Genomic DNA, 21,631 nt, shown 5'->3' with positions numbered 1-21,631 from the left:
GAAATATTTGATTTTACTTCTAAACATGAGCTAAATATTCTCTTATGATATATCTATTCACTAAGTATATATCTTTATGTGCTCTGCTTTTAGCCAACACTCAATAAATAATACTATATATCTACATCTCTCTCTCTCTCTCTCTCTCTCTCTTTCTTTCTCTCTCTCTCTCTCTCTCTCTCTCTCTCTATATATATATATATATATATATATATATATATATATATATATATATATATAGTGGGTGTGGGTGTGGGTGTGGGTGTATCCCTTCTCCCCCCTCTTTCTTTCACTATCCTGCACCTTCAACAATAAAAGGATTATCCCAACAGCATAGTGTAAAATTTAGTTTCTTGGTTCATCAGTAATAATTCAGCTGTAGCCTCTTGTCTTACCAAGACCCCCTTGAATCAGTCATATATAAAATTGTAAGAACCAGGTAGTTTTTATTCATAGAACAGAGTAAAGCTAAAAACCTTGTTCACCTCTTTCAAGAATTAAACTTTCATCTTAGGGCCATAATCCTCAAGCTCTACCTCACTGTTTCTTAAATGGGTATGCATTTTAGAATCCCCTGAGGAGATAATAAAAAAGCAAATCAAAACACTGCTACCCAAGCTATATTCGAGACCAGGTGAATCAAACCCAGACTGTTTGGCCTGAACATCCATAGTTGTAAAAAAATGTACCAGTGATTATAATATAGAGCCAGATTTAAGAATCAAAGAATGCATTATGAAGCTAGAAATCTACAAAAAATGTATAATTTTGGCAGCCTAAGTGAGACTTGGGTTAATTTCCACAAGGGAGAAATTGCCTTCATCCTTCTCCAGAACAAAAGCAGAACTGAATGCCTTCTGAAATCCTGTAAATTTATCTCCTCCCATTAAAACACACACACACACACACACACACACATATTATTTTGGAAAGCCTGGAATCAGTCACTATTATGAGATTTGCATACATAAAGTATACCTAACATACCCATACTAAGACTAAAAGAAAAGAAAATGTGATTTCCTTAAAGAAAACAGACATATAGAAAATTGATTTCTATAGATATAAAAAATTAATGAAGAGTTTACCTAGGTCAGTTAATCCATAATTACTGTATATTAAATGAGAATGAGTTACAGCTGAATGTACCCAGTAATTTCTGTATACATGAGTGATATCTAATAGTAGGAGATGATAAACAGTCAAGGTAAAGTCACATGTAGAAAAGTAATATTTATCACCTCATATTTCCTTAGCTTTTCAAACTTCTGAAATGTTTTACACATATTATCCCATAAGACCTCCAAAGATTCAGTGTAGTCATCAGGAGGATAATCCTTTCCATATCATAAAGAAACTCATGGTGACTATACATCATACCCAGGATATTATATCTACTGTTACACCTATGGCTATATTCAAGTGTCTGATACACCATTGTACTACAATTTTCTGGAATATTATCTATGGTGTAAGATTTCTGAAAAAATAAAAAATGTAGAGAAAAGCATGTTCAATATTTGTGATCCAAATTTTTAAGACTGTGGTCTATTATATATTGCATTACTTTTTAATCACTCTTAAAAGATGAGCTGCCTAAAGAATATTTTACCTTCCATTATCCCAAATAATGCTATGAATAATGCAATGCTAATGTATTATAATGCAATAGCTCTTATCTACCAATATAACATTGAGCTAACATATATTCTACCAACAATCCTATGATATTGTTCTCATGAGATTTTATGATACAATAAAGAAATATCTTTGCACAGAACAAATTTCTGACAATTTAAGTTTCATTTTTTTGGTCATGTTGTTTCAGCAATAAAAAGTGACCACTTCAAAAAGCCATGTATGTTAAGGAAGAGTCAGCTTCTTCAGCTTCTTTCTCCCCTATCCATTGCCTAATGAGGAATTTCCTGAACAAATATCTTCCAATACTTATTTCAACAAAAATACCTACCCATTCTCTCTGACTGATGATCCATCTGAGAGGGAGAGCTGGACACACTGCTACTGGGGTGGGAGGAGGTCTGGCTCCCAGGGCGATGGCTCTCTTCCAGGGAGGGAGCAGGAGAAGGGCTCTCTGGGATCCGCTCCTGCCACAAGAGAAAACATAAAAGGAAATGCCATGTGTATGCCAAGTTTTTCAAGATGGTTGAGTCTATAAGATTTGAAATGTTGACCTCTTATCCTGAAAGTGAGTGGACATATCCACAGTAATTGGTCTTAAATATAAATCTTTAGACAAAAACATATTTCCATTATTGTGAGTTTAATGGGATATTGTGAGAGTTAAGTAACAGAAAGCAAAAGAGTTCAAAGACATTCTGGGTACATGTAGGAGACTCAAGAAAAGTTAATTTCCATTTCATTTTCTAGAACAATAATAAATAATTATAAACTTAGGTATGTAATTAAAGTTATTATTGTAAGTTTCTTGAAAGATGTAAAATTCATAACAAGGCCTGGAGAATGATACTACTATCTGACTAAAAAGAAGATCTACATGATGTAAAGAGCTGAAAGCCCTGGGAAAAACTCATAAATAGTGACAACTTAGTACATTCTTAATTTTTCTGCACAAAAATCATGGCTATGATATACATTTTTTTCTGTTAGACCTCGGGACCTGGTGCTGAATTATATTAATTGTTTTTATAGTCACAGAATACAATGATGGTTTTTTTTTTTTTTTCAAACAGATCCTGTCAGTTCCTTAGTATCACTTAGATTTGTATAGTTTTAAATAATTAATTTGAATTAAAAGCAAATATTTTTATACACTTCTATCTGCTATGGCTTTCAAGACTTTTGAGATTATAAACATTGTTATAAAACACTGATGTTATTTGCCATATTTATGCATGAGAAATTATTGAATAATACTGCATCATTTCAGTTAATTTGATCAATAAAATAATCAAATTGCAATGTTTGTGCACATATGCAATAAGAATGAATGATAGACATGCTGGGTCAGGGAATATTTGTTCTATAAAATATTTAATTCATTCATAATACATTTCTTAAATTAAATATTCTAATTATCTATAATTATAACATCAGTATTCAAATCATCATAGCATCAAGAATTAGTTTATTTAATTAGTTTATTGAAAATGTACATGTTCATTTTCATATTGATTTTGCATGAGGCCCAAAATTTATAAACCCCCTAAAGAAAAACAGTGATTGTTTAATGCAAATATAATGACATGAGAATTAAAAGTTATTATTTCATTAGCTGTTGTGAACATTTTGCAATGTCTGTCATTTCATCAGGCAGAATGATGCCACCCTTTCTCTGAAGATGTCTATTCCACATCTTAATTGTCAAAACCTGTGAATATACTACATTATATGACCAAAAGGACTTTTGGAGTGGTCATTCAGAATTTTGATATAGAGAGATCATATTGGATATTGGGAAATTATCTTGATGCTCCCAATATGATCAAAAGCTTCTTAAAAGTAGAAAAGAGAAGAGGAGGATCACAATGATGCAACATTGCTGTCTTTGATGGTAGAAGAAAGGGGCTTTGATCCAATAAATATGAGTGACCTATAGAAAATGGAAAAGGCAAGAAACCTACAGAAAGGATGTAACTTTATCAGGACTTTGCTTTTAACCTTGTGAGACCCATTTGTGATTTCTGATCTACAGAACTGTAAGATAATAAGTTTGTATTATTTTAAGCCACTGAATTTGTGTTAATTTGTTCTAGCAGTATTAGAACACTAATACAGTCATCAATATATTATGTTCATTATTATATGGTGTATTACATTATTGCCTAGCATTTAGTTAACATTCAATAACTTTTGTGAAATGAACTGTAGAATTTTCATATAGTAATTTCAGTTTTATGCACTAATTAAATAGCAATAATTGTAAATATACAGTATAAAGACTTCATAGCTATTGTCATGCCTTAAAAACAATATTTTAAGCAGAGAAATGTGCTGAAGGAACTTATTTATATTAAGTATACAGGAAAACATCTGGTTGTAATGTATATGAGGAACAATCAAAAGCAATATATAAATTAGACAGAAGAAAATGATCAAGTTCTCTCCACAATAATTCTATTCAATTTTGGAGGGATAATATGGGATGGACAGAAATATCTATACATCCCTCACACCACACATCCTTTCATTTTTTTAAGAGAGTAGAAGTTCATTAGTTTTGAAAGCCAACCAAAACTGTCATGGTTAAAAACATATTCTCCAGATAGTATATACATATACACATTCACACCCACAATAAAAAATTTCATATGTGAAGCCCTTTTTGTTTCTTTCACTGTTTTATTGTCACATTCATTCATACCAAAATATGTGCATAAAGTGAAAAGCATTCAGTAATTGTCTTTGAATTTTTGAATTCTAACAATGACAATTTTCTTATATATATCTATCTATCTATATATATATATGTATATATATACATATACATACATATGTATATAATTCAATGGATCTCCCAATTAATGGATAAGGGAAAATTACAGAAGTTACTATACAAAAATACAATTAATGAAACAAAAGCACTGTACAATAGCCAAAGGGAATCACACATGCAGCATTATATGCCTCCATAATAAAAATGGAAAATTTTTTCAGTGATTCATACAATAGAGAGTTTGTAAAAATAAGAGGATACAAATGACAATTATACTTTGTCTTGTCCACTCTGCCTAATAAAAAATGAAAGCTTATTCTTAGTAAAGAAAGACTGGAAGAACATCAACACAAATAGAAAATTATATACATAACAAGACAAATATAATGCTATAATAAGGTATTTCCCCAACATGTTTAAAATTAGCATGTGATTGAGAAATATAAGCTTGAATCAATTATCTTCAAACTCCTTTTTTGCCATTTTCAACAATACATTATATAAAATATAAACTAACTTGAAAACATGATTTGGAGAGTCAATATTAAGAGTGACAGTAATATTTTACATGAAACAATGTTTTGCTTTAAGGTTTTGTAGCCTGCCCTTTCTAAATTTAATCTGGGTTTAGTTTTTTGTTATTATTTTCCTAAGGCAGCCTGGAGGTCAGACTTTTTTTTGCCATGTAAATCATGTTAAAGAAGTCCAGTATCTTATATTGATTTAGAATTAGTTGTGTCAAAAAAAAATCTGTGCAGAACTGAAATGTTTAATTGCTTCTCAAATAATGATAGTTCTATGAACAATGTCTTCTTTGCAAGTAAACATTCATTTTTCAGCCCTATAATCAGTATGCATCTATTTAGCTACTTAACTGCAATGTGTTTTGGTTCATTAGGTGGTTACTGTTGTGTCTCAGCCTAGTTAAAATTTCACAGCAAGTTAATCTGTTTTATTACAAATGAGAACACAAGTAATAATGTCCTCACCATTTGCCAAATACAGGGTTAGCACTATTTGCAACAAATCAATAAGGACATTTAAAAAGGAAAATGGCAAATCTAAAACCCCAATCATTTTTAACTCATTGATGACTTCATTTTATGTGGCATTTATGACTTTTACAACCCACTTACTCTTCATGCATTTCATTTGTGACCCATCAAAAACAGCTGTAGCTCCTCTAAAACACCACAGCAATCTCCAGATTCAAAGAAGCAAAGAAGAAAGATTTCCAAAATTGATAATTCTAAAACAATCAAATTACTATTTACTCCTGCAATTAGTAAAATAATCTTAAATAACAACTCAGATTCTAACATGTATTGTATACTTCAAGAATTGTTATTAATTAGAACATACATTAACCTCCTATATCATACAATTTTCTTTGTCTTGAGATATCACAAATAGTAGAAGGAGATGTTCATCATATTAAATCATTTGAAAGCATATACTCTTTCTTCATAAAGAACAGGAACAATTCTTCAAAAATGCAGGTTTATCACACTCAATTTGGTTTAAGATTCAGTTTATTGCCAATAAAGTATCAACTCACCATTTTCATAGAGATAATTTATTTCATGTCGATATATCCCTTTTCCTCTTTGGAAATATGATGGCATACCCCGAGTTTATGAAGCACCAATATATGTGTATTAAACATCTCTATCACGTGTGTTATATGTACATGCACATGTGTTTCACTCTTTTAATGTTGACTTGTTGCCTCTGGTACTTTACTTTATTGATCCTTATCAAGCATTCAGTGGTTTTATATAATACATAATTGGTCTTGTTAGTTTTATTTAACTTGAATTCAACTCTCCCTGTAATTACTGTTCTAAATGTTAATCGATTAATGAGTTCCTAAAGGATTGAATGGCATTTCATTGCTGAGGAGTGGCTTTTGGAATTTTATATGAATTCTAGTTATTTTACTCCTGTATTTGTCTTGATATTTCATATTCAATTGATGTGCTCCTTCTGTACTATCACAAGAGTTCTGCAGAAGGAGAGCAGATTGTAACTTGACAGTCTTTAATAATAAAATAAGGGATGGAGAAAGAAAAAACTTTGCATTGTTACTATTAATTTGCTTTACCCCTAATTCTAGAGAAAAATTTGATGTCCAAAGTTGTTATTTTTGAATACGATTAAAAGCATGACACTTTGTGTGTCATTATGAACCAATTTAAGAATTACTCTGTTGTTGAGAGCCACAGCCAAAGGGGCCCCAGCAAACTTCCAGCTGCCAGCTGATGATTGGCTCACAGTGGCCCCAGCAAACTTCCAGCTGCCAGATGATGATTGGCTCACAGCAGCCCCAGCAAACTTCTAGCTGTCAGCTGATTGGCTCCTCTGCGGTGATGCTCATTGGGCTGTTTCCCCGCCCTTTCAGACAAGGGAGCTGCTCATTGGGGGACTTTTTTGGCTCCGCCCATGCGACCCAGCCAATTGGCCTCAAGAGAAGGAGAGGTGGGGGGGTTGAGAGGCTTGTGGGAAGCCCGTGGCGCAGTTGGGCTCTGAGGGAATTCCTGAAGAGCTCTTGTGGTTTGGCCTGTGTGTTCTAAAAATAAAGTTCGTTTGTGCTTGGTAAGTGGCTCGTGAATTGTGCCCAGCCAGACTGCGGCATTTGGTGGCCCGCATGGGGAACAACTGAGGATAGTCCATGTTTTGCATTTACTATCCCTGCACTGAATCATGAAGGTCCTGATCAGAGATATGAATGGAAAGTACTCCCTCAAGGGATGCCTAACTGCCCAACTATGTGTCAAATTTATGTTAACAAAGTAATCCAGCCACTTAGAAATCAAAATCCTGAACTACAAATATTTCACTATATGGATGATGTATTATTAGCACACAAAGATAAAAACACATTGCTAGAATGTTATGCCACACTTACAAACTTACTAAAAAATTATAATCTAGAGATAGCAATAGATAAAGTATGATTAAATTTTCCAATTAATTATTTAGGAGTTCTATTATCCTCAACCATGATCCGTCCACCAAAAATTCAAATACGAGTAGATCAACTCAAATCACTTAACGATTTTCAAAAGTTATTAGGAGACATAAATTGGATAAGGCCTTATCTAGGTATACCAACAGGAGAGTTGGGACCTTTATTTGATATCCTAAAAAGTCCATCAGATCCAAATTCACCCGAATGTTAACACCTGAAGCAAGAAAGGCATTAAAAATCATTGAAACATACATGGAAAATATGCATTTGGATAGAATTGATATAAGTTTACCTTTATTATTTATTGTACTACCAACAAAAAATATTCCTACAGGAGTATTTTGGCAAGAAGGTCCATTATTATGGATACATTTATCTTATTCTCCTAACACTATTCTTATTAGGTATCCTGAGGCTGTAGGACAATTAATACTCAAAGGAATAAAAGCAGCAAAGGGAGTGTTTGGAATTTCTCCCAATAAAATTATTACTCCATATACTATGGATCAAATTGATGAGTTAGCTAATGAGTTAAATACTTGGGCAATAATCATATGCAAATCTAATGTTTCATTTTATAACCACTTACCATCTAATCCTTTATTGTCTTTTTGGTCATTGCATCCTGTAATTTTTCCAAAAATGACAAGAAAAACACCTATCATGAATGCTCCAAATATATTCACTGATTGGTCAAATAATGGTACAGCAGCAATAGTTACACCTGATCAAACTTTTACATTTTTAGTACCCAAACAATCAGCTCAAAAGGTAGAGCTTAATGCAGTATTACAAGCTTTTGTGATGTTTAAAGATTCTGTATTTATTTTCTGATAGTCAGTATATAGTTAATGCTATAGTATCCCTTGAAGGTGCTGGTAGGATTTCCCTTTCCTCTACTGTTTTCTCTTTGCTTTCCACTATACAAAGTCTAATCTGGGACAGAAAAGATCCATTCTTTATAGGACATATCAGGGCACATACAGGATTGCCTGGACTATGTATCACTTGTATGCATTGTGAATTCACTTGTATGCATTGTGAACTATCTGTTGGTGCAGCGACTTGTGGTAGTGTTGGGGTATTTTTGCTGATGGTGTCATCAGTGGTACAATTTTTCCAAAAGGAGCCATCAATTGGCTTGGTGTATCCTCCTCCCTTTTGCTTGTGATGGTCGTTCAGCTAAAATTTGGGGGCCAACAGAGGTGAGGCAAAGAACCTCACCCCCCCGCTGGTACAAAGACCTATCCACAGGTGTGGCTGTATGCTGGATGGTAGTCAATGACGGGTAAGATCCAATTGCAATGGTACCAACCTAAGACAGGAGGCTGATGCCTTGAGGTCAGCTCATCTGGTAACGAGTAAGAACCATATGTAATATTGGACAACCTAAGGCAGGCACGATCCCTAAGCCACATGCTTGTTGTTTAAACAGAGAGGGGGAGATGATGAGAGCCACAGCCAAAGGGGCCCCAGCAAACTTCCAGCTGCCAGTAAACTTCCAGCTGCCAGCTGATGATTGGCTCACAGCGGCCCCAGCAAACTTCTAGCTGCCAGCTTATTGGCTCCTCTGTGGTGATGCTCATTGGGCTGTTTCCCCGCCCTTTCAGACAACGGAGCTGCTCATTGGGGGACTTTTTTTGGGTCCGCCCACGAGACCCAGCCAATCGGCCTCAAGAGCAGGAGGGATGGGGGGGGTTGAGAGGCTTGTGGGAAGCCAGTGGTGGCAGTTGGGCTCTGAGGGAATTCCTGAAGAGCTCTTGTGGTGTGGTATGTGTGTTCTAAAAATAAAGTTTGTTTGTGCTTGATAAGTGGCTTGTGAATTGTGCCCAGCCAGACTGTGGCACTCTGTTTTCCACAATCACCAATTATAGCAGTTTCTAAGAACTCAGGTGGGAAAAACTGGCTATCTATCTATCTATCTATCTATCTATCTATCTATCTATCTATATTAGTTCATTAAACAGTGAATCTACAATACTTCCTCTCCAAAAGTAATTAAATAACTTACCACTCAGAAAACATAACTCTGGATATTGGGAGGTTTCATTCTACAGTGATTTTGAAGGCAAAATTTAATCTTGGATTTATAAAGGTAATATAATACTGTGCATAAGAAATGATGCCAGTTTGTAGTTGCACCTGGAACACATAACCATAAAAAATCTAAACTCATAGGTACACCCTATTTGTGACCTATGTGATGTTTGGAAAAAAGACCCTCTCACCTCTTCAGTGTGATGAGTTTGTTGAGGAAGAAGCTGAGAGATGAAGGGAATCATCCATTATATCTGCTCATAATCATAGCATGTGAATGGTCTGAAGTGGGAGAATCGATATTCAAGGAAAAATGCATAGTTTCCAAATTATGTTGTAGGCTTGGAAGTCTGCCACCCACCCACCCAAACAAACAAACAAACACAAAAGACCTTCAATTTTCATTCAATGTATCTTCATCTCAAGTTGTAAAAGATACTAATAGCTTTGTCTTTCCATAGAGACCTTCAAATAAGATTCAAGTAGTGATTTTTTTCAGTGAATTTGAATTATCACAAAACCCTGCTCTGTGTTGACTAATTTTAATACCAGATGTTCACATGCTAATGCCACTGCCTTGTGACCATTTCCTATCAATTCATTAATTGCCAGCTGCTCAGTGAAACAAAAAACACAGCTAATCAGATGGCATTGGTAAACAGCCAAATAATCACTTTCTACTTAAAAATCTTAAATTTATTTATCAGAGAAAACTTTAGTACACTGACATTATAAAGTGTCCCACAAATACAGGGGGAAAATGTCATATTATACTCTGAAATATGAAATAGGGAATAAACTTTCATACCAGTCAGGTATTTTATATAATTTTGCCTTTAGAATTTTGATGTAATAAACTTTCATACCAGTCAAGTATTTTACATACATTTGCTTTTAGAATTTTGATATAATTAAAGGATGAATAGTCTTTCAAGCCTAATGATCATAATGCAATTTCCAATTCATATTATGGCTATATTAGTTATTAGCTACAAATGTTAATAGCTGAGCCAACACTAAAGGGATCTGAGTCAGAACTAAAAGCTACTATGTGCTTGGCATAAAAATATTCTCAAACTAGTGTCTGGGAAAGTAAGAACAATAATAATCACAAACATTTATTTTTAACTTGTAATGTCTTTTCTACTTTTGGAATTAAAGCCTGTATTGATAATGATTGTTTATGTTGTAAAAACTTCCCAAAGTTTAACATCTAGTGAATTCTTAGCTTTCATTCATTCATGTGACAAATATTTATTGAGTGCCTAATATAACACATTAGAAATAGAAAAAAAGTCTATGAGTATTTTCCTGTGGCATGTAGATGCCTATAGTCCAAACTAAAGACTGAATAATTCAGATATACATTTTCAAAGATTATTCATAATAAAGCATAAATCAGGTCAGATTTGATATTAAAATGGGCAACTCTATCACCAGGCCTTAATTTTTCCTTTGTGGAATGTGCCATTAATGTGAACAAATGCTCTCTAGAGAAAGGGGTAAATACCTGTAAGAGAATCCAATGGTGGGGACACCCTTGATCCTGGTACTGATGAGAGATTCACAGAAGAATCTATATATATATGAAGCTACTGCTGTCTCAGGCTACCCCTTGGCTATGATATTGATTCCTACTTATTACTATTTCTACATGGATCCTGGAACATGAAATAAATAAAATAATGTTAGCTAATATACACTAAATATTTATTACATGCCAAACACTGTTCTGTATTATATGTTTTCTCTCATCACATTATCACATTATCACTTTATTTCGCTCATTACATTATTTCTTAGCATCACATTATCTATGAAGTAGGTGAAGTAGGTACAATTACCATTCCCATTTCATTGGGAGACAGACAAATTGAGATGAAGTTAGGTTAATTAATTTGTCTAATGTCACATAACAAGAAATATTGAAAATAGAATTCAAAGACAGGCAAAGAGCCTATTTTTAAATAATACTACTCCAATGATTTCAGATTTCTGCTTCCGAATAGATATTATATGGCTAACAGAGTATGAGAGTTTTAGCTGAAAATAGTATATAATTCTACAAATATTTGGAGGTCCTATGTTTTATTTTTATTTTTAATAAGTCAGTGTAACATATCCCTTTGCATGCATTTCCCATTTGTTACATCAGTGAATAATGTGTTCTCTGTCTCTGGTTTCTCAGAGAAAATAAAATTTAAAATATTTGAAATTAAACATATTTAGCAATAAATATTCTTTCTGAGCAACTGAAAGACTAACTGCAATACATTTTTTGATTGTTAATCAGTATTATCAGAACTTTTTTCACAGATGACTGATAGGTTTGGACATTTCATTGACCCTACATAATGTGTTGAGTTTTTCCATCATTTCAGAAACTAACTGAAGAATGTATAGAGCATATCCATTACTTCAGAAACTTTCTGAAAAGATGAAAATATAGATTTATATTTGTGCTGTCTGATCTTTTAGCCACAAAGCAGAATGTAGCTATTAAGCCCTTAAAATGTGGCTGATTGCAACTTAGAAATTGGAGTTTTAATTTTACTTAATTAACTTAAATTTAAACAGACATATTCCATGAATGGCTATCATCTTAGATAGCCACAATATAGTAAGAATATTATGTACACCTAAGATTCATTGTTAATTGTTTAAATCCATGGAGGTAAGAAAATATATTAAACTATAATATGTTTTTCTTTAGAAATCTCAGCCTCTAAAAGTGATATCACTTTTCATATTTCTTTTTTTAAATTTACTTTTAATGGTAGTTGGACATAATATCTTTATTTTATTTATTTATTTTTATGTGGTACTGAGGATCAAACCCAAGGCATCGCACGTGCTAGGCGAGCATTCTACCACTGAGCCATAACCAACCCCACTTTTCAGATTTCTTAAAAGCTATGATTTTATTTTCTAGCTGTGTGGGAAAAAATAGCACAGCACTTGTGACTATGCCACCCAACTCTATTTTCCTATGTAGTAGCTTTCACCAGCTAAGAATGTTTGCAAGCATCAGAACCTAACTTTTTTCACCATGGAACAAAAGTATTTTCAAACCTATTGGTTGGAAAAGCCCCAATGCAATTATGCCCAAATACCTTTCAATTGAAATCATTCTGTGCTAAAAGATTATGATTTAAATTGAAAGGCAAACTGCTTATTCAAATATTTTTAAAGAGATTACTAAAACTTTTAATTTGTTGTACTATTCTGAAGTAACATAGTTGATAGGTAAACTGGTTGAAAAAGTTTGTGTTCATTTCCTTTAAAGGATCTGATAGAAAATTGGCATGGAAAGTTTGAGTTGCATATTTTTTGCAATGCTTCAAAAGGAGAGTTGTCTTGATGCCTATTCAATCCAAAGCTAATTGTTAGATATTCAGTAATTTGTGAGCCAGTTGTTAAAATATTAGTAACATGAAATCAGCCATGTTAGGAGTAATTTTAGACACTAACCCATTAAGAGATATAATCTTTACGGGAAGTGCAATTCCAATTAGAACTATTTAAATACATCAACAACATTGTTAACATTTTTTGTGAATTTTCACAATTTTTTTAAAACTCATAAACACTTGCTAATTTGTACTAGTCTCTAACTGTGTATATAAAAGTTTTGATATTTTGCTTTGCAGCTGTATTTTAAATTGGTTATATTGATTATACAATAAAGAATGTTTCTGATTAGACCATTCTAACATTTCCTAATTTATACTAGATTTGTCAGAAAGAAATCAAATTATATAGCTATGTCATTTCTTTCTAAACATTAAATGCTAAATTTTCTGACCATGCATATGTTGGAAGGATATTTTACCTCTAAATGTTAAATATGATATAAAAGACATGATTTCAGTCTAGTTTTTTGTAAAACAATGAGAAATATCAATTTAAACATCTGTTTTTATATCAAACTACCAGGATAAAAAAATTATATAAATGTAAATACATAAACTATACATTTGATTGACAAGTTTTTATATTCCCTAGTAATCTTAGGAGATGAATTCTCAACACAGAGATTTTCCAAATGCCTATAGGATTCTAATAGATTTAACTTTGAAACCCTCTTCTTTATGGTGATGCACATGAAAGCAAATTCTGTTGAAACTCAAACAACAGTGTAAAACATATCCTTAAAATTTGGTATCATATTCCTGGTATCTTCTTGGTAGCTTCTTCAAAGGAAGGTGACACTCTAATATATATATTCAATTATTTTTAGTGACTTATAAAATTTTAATTTTAATTATGTATGGTCTATGGCTTATTATTTTTAAATATGATAATGTTAATATCACATAATAGCACTTTAACAAAACAAACATGACAACTTTATTAAAAGCCTTTCTCTATTCACTGAAATTGAATTTTTCTTCAGATAGGATATCACTCTGTTGCCCAGTCTATTTACAAATATTTTCATTTATCTAATCATCCTCCAGTGGAAATCTACTTGAGGTAGATTTATACAGCAATTGTATCCAAGGTCATTTGAATTAATCCTGTCTCTTTCAACTTACTTTAATTAAAATATACAAAAGTAAACATTTATCTTCAGCATAAAATGGCTTCTGTGAATTTTGCAGGACTTAAAGTATGATCTAATGTTGAGCTTTTAAAAAGTGCTGAAAATTGTATCTGTGATAGTTTAGACTTTCTTTTCTAAAAGTTTGTATGTGAAATAGGCTAATCACCAATAAAAAAATAATGATATTGAATTAATAAGTTAACAACAAAGCAACATTTGGAATAAGGAGAAGGTAATAATCCCTTCCATTTCTATCACCATAATAATTATCATGAAAGACCAACTGAAAGTCATAAGTTGCACTCCTTAGTCACTCTTGGCTTCAAATTCTTCACAAAACTATCCAAAGTTTCAAGAATTCAATGAAAATTACATTTTTATTGAATAATTACATTTTATTGAATAATAAAATCAGAATTTTATTTCAATCTGAAAAATGGTCCTCATGAAAACTAATCAAATGCACCTTTAAAGAGTCATGAGCATGTGTCAAAGCATTCTTCCATCATTTAAAAGCAAATATAACAATACCAGTGAAGTATGTTTTTGTTTCCTAATTGAATTTCAAAATTTGTATGCAGGTCATGTTTTCTTAATGACCATCTAATTTTAAAATCATGGTAATTATATTCTGTATTTTAAATAATGTCCATGGGTAATTTTGTTCTCAAAGACAACTCTAATTCTCAGTTTACACTCTGACCAAATATTCAAACAGCTAGTATACATTAACCCATTAACAGCTATGATCTTTACAATTAGTCATTGAAATACATATGAAGTTTTATAAAAATGACCAATTTTTCTTTTCCTTTCATATAAGGTTGTGTTTTAGAAGTGTTCCCAAACCCGAATTAGAAGTGGAATTTAAAATGTGACCAAAATATTCAGAATCTCATATTTCTTCTGCTTTCTCTTCTCTTATCCCCATGCCTATCTATTACAATCATATCAGTATTGCAGGGCTCAGTTCATATCCGTCAGCTGCAGTGTCTTTACCTGCCCCTTCTCTTCTCCAAGGTAGATATGATCTCTCCCTCCTCTAAATTCCAGTAGTACTTGGTGATTCTCTTATGCTATTCATCATAGTCTGTCTTGTTAGTATACATTGCATGGATTCTTGTATATCTCACATTTAGTCTGTAAGTTTCTGAAAGTTAAAGTATCTGTTATTTATCAGTTTCCCATATTGTCCAATGTAATTGCGTGTCTATTTCAAGAATGTGTTTGCCAGGTAATGAAGGGGAAAAGGAACAAACCAATGTGTTGTTATGATTGACCATACTCTTAGATTCTTATATCACCATTTTCTTAAGAGAAAGAAAATATTCAAAAGCTTAGTTCATAAATACTTAGAAAGCATAGAGAACATGTCTAAGAATAATAGAAAACAGAGGAGGAAATGACAAGATATCATTTGAATTTCATTATTAGTGTTACATATGGCCATAAACTTTTGAAAAATTTTATCCTAATGAAAATAATGATAGTGTGACAAATTACCATAAATGTTTGTTTAATGTTTCATGGTTTTGACATGTATTTTACTCACATTATCCATAGACAGTCAATGAAATGACTGGGATAGATTATTATTATGACCTTCATTTTACAGTTGAGGAAACACATTCAGGCAGGTTAAGTGCTATGCCCAAGGTCATTCAGTCAATCAGTGTCAAATCAGAATTGGAACCTGAGTTTCTCTGAATATAAGTCCTATGCCATGGTGTGTCATATCTCATAACTACCCCTCAAACTCCTAAAAGATGCAGTGTTTACTTTGTTTCACCCTAGCAATGGGAATGATTTTTTCATACTCTTCTACTGTCTGGCCATGCCTCCCACACACTTGTGTACATGACTTCAAGAGAGGAAAACAGAACTAAAAATTAGTGTGGCCATATAATGAAAAGTAACAAACACAAACAATAACAAACCTGGCAGGCCTGGTCAGAAACCAAACTCATCAATACTATATGATAATATACAAAGTCAATGAGTTATGTGTTACTACTGAAGATGTAGTGGTATTGCTAAGAATTTATTCAAATTTATATGCAATTAAAACCTTTTTCATCTTCTAAATAATCATCCTTACCTTTATAACAGAGGCACCAGCTCTGGAGAGTGGACTGTGAATCTGGGCTGCAGCAGCCATGTTGGCAATAGTATTGAGATGGTTCATCTGATTCATTGCCATGGCAACTGATGCAGGAGGTAAGCTGACTGGAAGTAGAGGATGAGGCATCATCATAAATGGCAGATCCAGTCCTAAAAGAGACAGTGCATTTTAAACTTGTTACATCATGTTGCTATGAAATCGTTTTCTAAAAAGTATACAAATTCATACTTCTTGGTTTATTTTTTATCTTTTGGGGCCATTAATAGTACCTATGAGATTTTATATCATTTAAAAAAATTAATATTTTATATTTACTGACCTTTACTTATAAATAGATCTTGTCCTCGTTTTTACTCACAAAATATTTATAAGATGCAATATATTTTATCCATAAGAACAAACAAAAATACTTAAGCCAATATCATTGCATTTAACAAGTGAGATGTAACATTCTTTGTAATCAAAATGTATTGATATTCTCATAATTTCTAGTATTTAATTTTAAGAGACTTAATACAGATACTGGTAAAACAGGATATAATCTAAGTTTCAGAATTATTAACAAGACATTGGATAAATTATAAACTTTTAGATATAAATCTCAAAAACAAATGCTCATAGCTCAAATTTGAAATATTTGTCAATTTCAAATATTAATCATATCTCATTTTATTCTATGCTATCCCTTCAATTTTTCTTGCTTCCCATATCACAACAGAATAAAAAAAAGCAACAGGGAATCTATAGGAAATATTTTCAGAGTCTCCCTAAACTTCATTCTCAAAAGAAGAGTTGTAGCAATACAGACACTTCAAAACACATATTTTCTAGGAAAACATTTTTTTCACACTCTGTAGCTTATCCGTCCCTTAGCAGTGGGTTCAACAGAGTGGTTTTTAATTTAAATGAAATCTAATTTCAGTGGAGGCTAGAAGGACGAAGTGGAGACAATTTTTCTGAGGTCCATGTCCTGATTACAACTATGATAGTTGATTAAAGCTAATAACAAGAAAGTGCAAAGGGAGCACCTCAGGTTTCATACAACACTAAATTGATCACCTCAACTAAAGGAATTCCTACATAAAGAACTCATCAGTCACAGATATTTCTGATAAAGATAGCCACAAAACAAAGTGTCATCAGATTTATGCTAGGGCAAAAGAAGCCTTGAAATTTAAATTCTACATAGAAGACTAGAAAAGTAACATTCTCTGTAATGTCTATGCCTTCATATCCCAGAGAATATAAAAAATAATTCCCTGCCCATTTTCACTTATGGCTCACTCTTCTTTAAATTCTTTTTAGGAGCAATCTACCAAAACAAATGTATCAGCTATGAAATATTTTCTTCATATTATTAAGTTATTAGAAAGGCCTTAACACAAGGATCACAAAATTGAATTCAAAATGGTTTTCCCCACAGTCTTATCTTTATTTTTATTTATTTTAATTTTTTTCCCTCAGGAAAGGCCTAAAAACATCTTCATTCAAGTTGGTGATTTTTGCCTAATCTGTTCCTTTATCCCCAACATTCTTTTTTAACTTTGATTGCAAATATACAGATCATAATTATATGTATTTATAAGTACAAAATGGTGTTATTATACATATAATGTGAAATTATATATCATTTCACATATGTGTATGTAAAATGTGAAATGATTAACTACATACAACCAATTAACATATTTATCCCTTCAAATACTTACCATGCTGGAAAACATCATGCTAAATGAAATACACCAGCTACAGAAAGACAAGTACCAAATGACATTACTTATATGTGGAAACCATCTTCTTAAACAAGATGTTTGTTTTCAGTTAGCTCTAGAGAATCACTTAGATGAATATGCATTTTATACTTTATTCATTGTGTTGTTTATACTCTACTGATGGGATATTTTAAACATAATTAATTAACCACTGCATATCTTTCCCCTAAAACCATCATATTATGATCAATATAACAATCATCAAAGACCTAAATCTGGTGTCTATATAAGGCCTTCATTTACCACAAATCCAAGATAGTTTTAAATTTCAATTCTTCTTTATGTACATAGTATTTAAGTCAAAAATGATCAAAGCATAGATAAAAACTAGCTGTTAGTACCTCCTTTTATGTTTCAAATGCTTAAATAAATCTGTGTTCAATAATACTTCTTTAAACAGTGTAATAATCTTTCCTTATTCTCAAAGATTTTCTGTATCACACAGACACCATCTGGCCAAATCAAGAAATACGCCTACTTAAAGTCCAATTGACATGCAAACTAAATGCAAGCTCTAAACAGAATTAACAGGCATTGACAGTTTTAAAATATAGTTCATCAAACATTTCAAATAACCATGAAGGACTTAAAAGTCACACTTTCAGTTCATGATCTGCAATAACTAACCATCAATTGGCTATAATGCCTTAGATTCAAAGCTAATATTTACAGTACAACCCAGTTTAACAGTGACCCTATATGAGTTCCACATGCAAAGCATATGCAAATACTAAATTATGTAAGTCAATCTTTTCCCAAAGCTGAAAACATTGAGTTAAAAGCTATCAATAGTACACAACACTCCAGCAATCTGGCTCACTTATGCACATGCCAGATATGTATATAGACTTTTAATATTATGGTAATGAAGACAAATTCATTTGAAAAAAAATGACCAAAATGGGTAATCTCATTCCTTGTGCCTTCGAGAAAATCGTGCAAGCATTATTTCTAATATACCTTGGTATGCCAGCAACTCCTGTAATTTTTATATAAGAGCATGGCATGACTTTCTTTTAGCCATGAAGTGTACAAATCGGTAATTCTCTTTTTCTCCATCTAGATCCTACATTGATTTGTTTATCAAGTCATGTTGTCTTCTTCAATTTCTTGCCATTTGTACAGTGATCAAGCACCAATCCCTTCAGTATCAGTGTACTGTCTTCCTGATTATTCTTCTACTTCAGTTTTAAGACTTCAAGTGAATACTTACTTCCTCTACAATAAATTTTTGCTGAAATTTCCTCATATAGTACCTCCGCTGTACCAGCACACATAGTTATCCAACTTATCAATATTTTACATTAGTGTGGTATATGGTTACAATTGTCAAAGACAGATACATTATTCACTATTATATTTATATTAGAATTTACTTTGTTTTATACACACCTATGGCATTTCACAAATACATAATATGTATCCACCATCTGAGTATCATATAGAACATTTCCAATGTTTAATACCCTCTGTACTGTAATTGTTCATCACCTCCCTAACCTCTGGCAGCTACTAATGTTTTTGCTATCTTTATAAATTTGCTTTTTCCCCAGTCATATGGATGAAATCATAATTTTCAGACTGGCTTTTTCCACTTAGTAATATGCACTGAATTCAAGACTTTCAGGTTTCATTAATTACCTGTTCTATTGCTAAATATACTTCCATGGCACATATGCACCATAGTTGATTTTTTTAAATTCACCCACTAGAGGAAATATTGGTTACTTCTAAATTATAGAAATTGTGAATAAAATTGATATAAACTTTAATGTATAGATGTGTAGGATTTTTTGTTTGCTTCCTTTTGCAGTGCTAGGAGTTGAACATCAGGCCTCACACATGCTAAACAAATACTTCACCACTTAGGTATAACCCCAGCCTGATGCAATTTTTAATGCTTTTATTAGGGCATCAAAATTATACATAATATTGTGGTTTACTGGGACATATTAATGCATTCACAAAACATAATCTACTCCAGTTTTATATTAATTTGAATATAGAAAGCTATTCTTAGTTTGGTAAGAAATAGCCAAAATATCTTCCAAAGTCATTGTATAAATCTGTATTCCCACCAGCAATAAATTAAAACTTCCTATTTTTCCACATCCTTGCCAGAAATTGAAATTCCCAGAGATTTGGATGTTAGCTCTTCCAGCAGGTATGTGTTAGGGTTTAGATCTGAGTTGTCCCCCAAGAGCTAATATGTGAGATAATGAAAAAATTTTTAGAGGTAAAATGATCAGATTTGAGAGGTGTGACATGGTCAGAATATTAAACCACAGATATGCATTAACGGGGTGGTAACTATATGCAGGTATGGTGTGGTTGGAAGAGGTAGATCACTGGTGGTGTGCATTTTGGGTTTATATTTTGTCTCTTGTGAGCAGAGCTTGCTTTCTGCTGGCTGGTGGCTATGCCATGAACTGCTTTCCTCCACCATGGCTTCCCACCATGATGTTCTGCATCACCTCAGGCCTTGAGCTGTGGAGTTGGACATATATGGATCTAGACCTCTCTGAAACTGTGAGCCCAAATAAACTTTCATTCTCTGTTCTCATCAAGTTTTTTTGGTCAGAGAAATGAAAAATACTAAAACAATAGGAATATCTTGTTTTTCCATTTGCAATTCCCTAGTGATATGATGTTGAACATGTTTTCTTATGCTTATTTGCCATCTGAACATATTCTTTGATGAAGTGTCTGTTCAGTCTTTTGCCCATTTTTAAATTGGGTTGTTTATTCCTCATCGTTATTATTCAAATAATTCTTTATCATATATGTATTTTGCAAAGGTTTATCCCCCATGGTTTGTGTTTGCATTCTCTTATTAGTGTGTTCCTTAAAGCAGGTTTGAATTTTAATGAAGTTCAACATATTAATTATTTTTATTTTAAGGGTCATGCCTTTGTTATTATATCAAAAAACACATTGCTACACCCCAAATCACTTAGATTTTCTATGATGTTATCTTCTGGTAGTTTTAGAGTTTTTCAGTTTATGTTTGACCAATAATACATTTAAGTTAATTTCTGTGAAGGGAATAGGGTCTGTGTCAAGGTTCATTTTTTGCATATTAATTTCCTGGTGTTCCAGTATGATTTATTAAAAAGATTATGATCTTTCCATTATATTGTATTTGCTATTTCATCAAATATTAATTGATTATACTTATGTGGTTCTATTTATAGGTTCCCTAATCTGTTCTATTGAAGTATTTGTCTAATGAAGTATAGTATTATCAGTCCACTGACTTTGTTTTTCTTCAATATTGTGTTGGATATTTTAGGTCTCTACTTTCCATACAGATGTTAAAATCAGTTTGATAATATTCACAAAATAATTTCCTTAGGATTTGATTGCAATTTTAATGAATATATTGATCAGTTTGTAAAGAATTAATGTCTTAATGACATTGACTCTTTGTATGCATGAATAGAGAATACCTCCCCATTCATGTATTTTTTGATTTCTTCAATAAGAGTTTCGTAGTATCCCCTCAATAGATCTTATACATATGTATAATTATTTAATTTTTTGTTGTATTTTTAACATCAAACTGTAAATGTTCATTGCTACTATATAGAAAACCAATAGATGTTTACATATTAACTTTATATCCTGCAAACTTTCTATAATACTTTACTAGTTTTAGAAGACATTTTTGTGAAATCTTTGTTATTTTGTACATATACAATTGTGTCACTTTTAAACAAAGACAGTCTTTCCCAATATGTATAATTCGATTTCCTTTTCTCAACATATT

At 32.2% G+C, this 21,631-nt stretch overlaps 1 protein-coding gene across 1 annotated transcript in view; it reads right to left on the bottom strand.

Annotated features, from left to right (window-relative positions):
- Positions 1-21,631, bottom strand: part of Dach2 (dachshund family transcription factor 2) — a 497,550-nt gene that overhangs the window by 78,260 nt on the left and 397,659 nt on the right. The window contains exons 6-7 of the mRNA XM_027932544.2: positions 16,067-16,239; positions 1,970-2,105 (exon numbers count right to left, since the gene is read on the bottom strand). Coding sequence (XP_027788345.1) covers positions 1,970-2,105; positions 16,067-16,239 — 309 coding nt within the window. The remainder of the gene's footprint in view (positions 1-1,969; positions 2,106-16,066; positions 16,240-21,631) is intronic.

The sequence above is a fragment of the Marmota flaviventris genome, chromosome X, assembly GCF_047511675.1.
Source record: "Marmota flaviventris isolate mMarFla1 chromosome X, mMarFla1.hap1, whole genome shotgun sequence".
NCBI classification, from domain to species: Eukaryota; Metazoa; Chordata; class Mammalia; order Rodentia; family Sciuridae; genus Marmota; species Marmota flaviventris.
This window is presented reverse-complemented; position numbering and strand designations above follow the sequence as displayed.